A 6000-nucleotide genomic window follows, 5' to 3' on the forward strand; every position below is an offset into this window, starting at 1 on the left:
ATTCAAACCACCCGCTCATGAAAACTCAATGCTCTACGTGATTCACATCGCACGCTAAACGTTATCATGAACGTCTCAGCGATAAAAAAATCTGGCAACCTCAGTCTTGACGCTTTGGCTCAGCTATAGCAAAATTGCTTATAGTTTGAACAACACATGGTGGGAAATGAACATTGCTAGATTGAAAAGCTTGCTGAAACCGTTGTAGTGCGCGATTTGACTCACGTAGGAGCTGGGAGTTTCTTGTGAGCGGGCAGTTGAAATTCCTCGTAACCAATGTGAAATAAAAACGTAAATATCTTCGTTAGGAGTTAGTTTTAGTAATTTTCGTTGCGCGGATTGTGTTCTACGTGAAGTTCTGGTTAAGAAACTTGTATCAGATTGCTTAAATTCGTACCTTGTCTAGTGGTCCATTATCGTTAAGAGGGAAAGATTGAAATAAAGTGTTTCAAATTCTTAAACCCCTTAATATTTTAAAACATAGAGTTTTATATATTAATATCAACCCGTATCTTGTAATCCACAGCTGTCATGGGAGCTGGCAATTGTAAATTTTGGAGTACCCATGGACCCAGAGGATGTGCTTTATCCTCCTTTCCACTCATATTGGCCGATTGAACTAGAGGCTTTGTACGTCCTGATATTTATAGGTAATGTATTGTAATTCAGTACAAGGAAAAGCAAAAATCACTCAACGCGCATACGTGTGTTAATAATACTCAGAAATTAGATTTGTTCAATGCAAAGTGTATCAATTTCAGCGTATGCGCAAAAGATTACTTATGCATTATTATCAGCAAACGCCTGCACAGGTATTGTCAATTGATACCTTATGGCTAAGTATAGCTCCCATAGAAATGGTATGAATTGTCCAGTCTTACATATAAAGGCACGCTCTATTCTACCATTTAATTGTAAGAATGATTTATTTCAAGAAATAACCAACTAATCAACCCCTAAAGACTTGAACCAAAAGATCGTAGGCTGAAATTTGTCTGTGTGTACCGGATATCCATTTTCTATCTAATCACTCATGGATTATGACCGGATTAAGTGCATACTGAGTAATGACACACATATATTTGCAGCACAATAGAACTACAATTTAATCCATGGGGGGTGGGAATTACAGTAACGGCTGAGTGATAAAATGGTACGAGAAATTTACCCACCATACTCTATGGAATATAAAATCACAAGAGTAACGTATAACGCAAAACGCCGGAGGCGCAAAACTTTTTTTTAAGAGGGGGGGGGAGGTTCGGACCGCGAAGCGGTCAGAGGGTGCACGCCTTGTATATTATTTCATTTAAAACTGGGCCATTTTTTAAACAGATCCTGACGTTCCAACACGGGAAAATCCCACTGAACGAGAGTACCTGCATTGGTTAGTCGGAAATATTTATCAGGATCAATGGACGACCGGTGAAACTATTGTGGATTACATTGGACCAATTCCTGAGCACATGAATGGTTTGCTATTCTCATACTAAGCAATGGAGAATTTGCACGCAAATTGTTTAATGCTTCATCTGAAAGTGCCTGAAGAGCTGATTTTCCAGTATTTTCTATAATTTTTTTTTGGCTATGGGAAATAGTTTAAAAATAGATTTAAAAGTGAGAAAATGCGCCACCTAGTGACGTCATCTGGTGGCATTTCCCATTTAAACACATGCTCTGCTGGTGCAGATTAGATAATTTTGTCATATCTCCTCCAATAATTGTCCATTTATGAACCAAGGGTATCCTTGTGTTCAGCTCACTTAATTGGTAAGCATCCATTCAAATGTAGCATTCATCAAATTTCAGACACCTCCAAATTCTCCATTCACATTAATTTTACGCGCTAGTTCAAATGGAGCTTTTAGAAAAGAGCACGATTTATCAATTACTTTGACCTCTACGGTAAGCGGATTGTGAACCTAAATTACAGCTAACCAAGGCAGAGGTCTTAAGGACACGACGTTTTTTTGACGTAAGGAATCAATCACAGAGGTTGGCTTGCGATCCAACCACAAACGCGGTATATATTGAAGTATCTATATTATTGTGGACACAAGGTAAGATGAATGAGAGGGGATCTCCTTTGCAAATTACGACAGTTTTTACAAAAAAATGCGTACAAAGAGAGGGGAAGAGAAAGAGAGAAAAAATTAAAATGGTCATTATGCATTTAGTAGCGTGCTGGTTTTTAGGTCATTGTTCAATATAGTTAAAAATGGCTCAATAAAAGGTAATGGTACAAACTGAATGAAAAAAATGGAGAGAAATTTTCTTGCCTGACCCATTAAAAAATTTCAAAGTTGTTATGGTATTTCTAAATACTACGATTGAGTTTGTATTAAGGACGTTGAACGATTCTATGCGTCAGTATTTCATTCATTTTAGCTAAACTCGTGCAATTTGAATGAGTCCTGGGTCCTCAAAAATTTACATTTCTGGGTTAACATGGATGTAACTGATTTTTTTCATACAGGTCCCCACAGAATGGTATTTCTTGTATACAAGCAGCCAAGTACAGACTTCATTAGGTTTGAGGAAGAACGACTTCCTCCTAAGTAAGTGGCTCGCTATTTTTTTTTGGAGGCACACTAATGCATTAGGGAATTTTTCAACCGGACAAGATAAGAGGTGTGAGCTTGTTCAAGTCCGCTGATAAAAGTTTACGTCATATTTCAGCGCAAGACACCTAGGTTTTTAGATGCAGTTTTGAAAAAATAATTTATTTCCCGAACCCAAATATTTTCGGGGACATACTCCGAGTAAGTCACGATTTCTTTCTGGCCTGTCACAGCGCTTCCGCGGTATTGGTCGGTGAAGTAGGGTTAAACATTGAGTTGGACAATATTCTTCAACTAAATTTCTTTATAACTCAGTTGGAGAATGCTTAGAAAAATGCAAATTGTAATTATGAAAAGTGGATTTTGTTTTATTAAAAAAATCAGGTTTAAACACATGATTGAAATTAAATAGTGACGTATGAATGGCTACAGTCGATTAATATGTACCTACCTACTATGTGTGGCATGGCGAATTGGCATGTTTTATTGGTTCAACTAACCAACAGTTTCCCTAGAATTTTCTTGTTGGGTTTTTTATTCATTCAAAAATATTCATAGACAATTTCAACGATATGTTTTGATTATTTTTCTTTTAAAAATATGAAACAGAATTGAAGATTTGTACATGTCACTTGCATTATTCTACCTGGCCAATCATTTGATACGATCACAAAAAAAGAAGAAAAAATTATCCGGACGTTCTTAAAATTCTGAATTGTATCATGAGGTTTGATTTCATTTTATTCGTAGGCATGATCAAAAAAAGCGAGGAAAATTTTCGTCAATGAATTTTGCCAAGAAGTACAACTTGACAGGACCAGTTGCAGCAAACTTCTTTATGGCATACTGGACACAAAATATGGCGGCAAACTTGTCCAAACCAACATCATCAACTACGGAGGATCCTATCTACGATTACACAGACGAAGAAAGCAAGAATCATACTGCTAAGGTCAAAACATAACTGTATCCAATGAAAAACACAAAATAACTGTGAACAATAAAAAGACAATCAGTAATGCCTAAGAGATGGGCACAAATCTGGCTCTCTCCTCCCAGGGAAGATTGTACATTATGTTTTGCCGTTTTTATTGATTTGACGAGTCCTTTATGTTTACCAATTGTTTGTGTTTATAATATTCATAATTTAATTTTCTTGATACTAGATGACCTGACATACCAGGCTATGCCCCATTCGTTTGTAGAAGAAGAAGAAGACAATTTACTCATTCGTACTTTTGTGTTGCACGTTTGGATCTAAAGGAAACCTGAGATTATGAGCGCCAAAAATAACATATCGACGGTGAAACTACCAAACCACGTATCTCGTTTGCGGTGTTTAAAAATCTACGCTCGTATTTTATTTTTTTTAAGTAGACCAAATCAATATCATTCCTTGAAATTTTCACAGAATTTTCTCCGCGCGAAGAGGAAAAATCACAGAAATTTTCAAGGCTGGACGTTAAGTAGTTTTTCATCGAAAAAATAAAGTATGACAGGAAGTCTGCGACGTCGCAAACTGAGATACGTGGTTTGGTAGTTTCATTGTCGATATAGCACATGACATTTTCACATAAATGCACGTCTAGTAAAGTCGAATACAAAGGACGACGAGTAACAGTTTGCCTAAGATGATATGAGACAGAAACTCCCCCCCCCCCATCGCCAAAATGTAGATACGTCGCGCCGTGTCAAGTCTTGGATTGACAATATTCAAAAAGATATGAGGAAGTGAGACTTGCCGGAGCAATTCTGACAATATGGCCACACGTGGCGGTTGGATGTCGTAGAACGCACGGTGGCGCCGCGCCGTGTAAGCGCAGGACATAATTTTGTCTGAAATCGATACCATGTGTTGAACATGTCCTCAAATTTGAAAAAAAATAAATATATTTAAAAAAAAAACATTTCAAGGGCCTTAAATCGTCTTTTTCCTCGTTGCCTGAAAATTCCTCTGAAAAACTATTATTCTCTTTGATTTTTTACTTACGATTTTTTCTGAGAAATGTTTACTCGTGAGCTTGTCTCACTATAAAAAAGTCAAGCTATCTATTGAAATTACATATCTGATTCTGGTTAATGAAAACTAATATTACGTAAGGGTGAGGAGATTGGTTGACAAAGGCGACACGACATGAGTGTCTAACGGTTAAAATCACATCTGATCGTTACGGTTCATGAGGCGGGGGGTATCTATACCTTTTAATGTAATCGAAATTCAGAAAATTTAGTTTTAACTTTTAAAAATTATCTCTCATCCGTTTTGACGATGTTTGAGAGCCAGAGAAGCTTCAAGAGGAGGATGTGGAGTCATCGCTTCCATCAAATAAAATAGTAGTAAAAAAGTAAATAACAATATCATAAATTAATGACGTCATTTGCATTTTTGCTGCATGACTTTAACTTTACGAGTTGCTCTCGAAACTTCCCGTCGTATGAACAATTTCTTACGGAAAATAATTGTGAGGAGTTGTCACGGAGCCTTAGTTTAAGAGCTTAGGCTCAGACATGGTTGTCAAAATGAATAAAAAAATTCAAATCGGCCCGTATAAAATTAACCGACTTTATCAAAACGAAAGATGGCAAGGCAAAATGTTTCGGCAAAACGGTTATTAGAACATTACATGGCAATGCTAAAAATATAAAAGAAGAAATGGCATGACTAAAATGGATTTTTGGCGGCGATCTGCCGGCATCTTCAGACAGGATCGTGTCCTAGAAATGAAAAGAATTCTTCAGGCGAGGAAGATTAAAAATAATATCGCGCTATACGTCATGTGCAGGCAGTTAGTGTGGTATGAACACGCGCATGGAACTGGCATAGAAGGTGGAGAGGTTGCCCAAGCAAGTTTTGGATCAGGTACCATCTGCGAAAAGGTGCGACGGGGACGTCCCATGAAGGAATGGCGGCAGAGCGTTGTCGAAGAGATGTTGATGCGTTAGTTGCCCGCTATAACCCTTGAGAAAATAGGCATGTATGAAAGGCTCGGAGGACAAGACGCATAAGTGCAGTTTTTGCTATTTCAAGAAACACTTGTTTGAAGTTTCGAACTCATACGGATCCTTATTGCGGAAAGGAAGTTCAAACTGACTTTTTGATTCTTAAACATTGGAATTTTTGAGCGAATTTTCCACAGAATATTCACAAAGACTAGTTTTACTTGAAATCAGCAATGTCAGAATATTTTAACAAACTGCACTTATCCGCCTTGTACTCCAAACCCCTCATATGGCGTTTGTGTGTCGCCGTGCGCTAGAGTGCGTCGTGGGAGCAACTTTTACGTTATGTGTGAATGAAGGAAAAATTCGAGATTTTATCATTTTCAATCAGTTCAACTTTTCTGAACTTCTAATAAAACGCGTGTGCACTTATCAACTTTACTGCTTAAGGATAAACGCATTTATCAAGATTTAAGCTGCTTTGAGTCATCAATTCGAT

The 6000-nt window shown here is 37.4% G+C and overlaps 1 protein-coding gene across 1 annotated transcript; it reads left to right on the top strand.

Annotated features, from left to right (window-relative positions):
* Nucleotides 1-532: 532 nt before the first annotated feature.
* Nucleotides 533-3636, top strand: LOC140224307 (protein D3-like; the record flags this gene model as incomplete). Its single annotated transcript, XM_072298700.1, is given in 4 exon segments — nucleotides 533-650; nucleotides 1336-1473; nucleotides 2477-2558; nucleotides 3312-3636. Coding segments are annotated over 4 exon segments (552 nt in total), but the record flags the coding sequence as incomplete, so codon positions are not given.
* Between the last annotated feature and the right edge of the window lie 2364 nt (nucleotides 3637-6000).

This window comes from Bemisia tabaci, chromosome 3, assembly GCF_918797505.1.
Source record: "Bemisia tabaci chromosome 3, PGI_BMITA_v3".
Classification (NCBI taxonomy): domain Eukaryota; kingdom Metazoa; phylum Arthropoda; class Insecta; order Hemiptera; family Aleyrodidae; genus Bemisia; species Bemisia tabaci.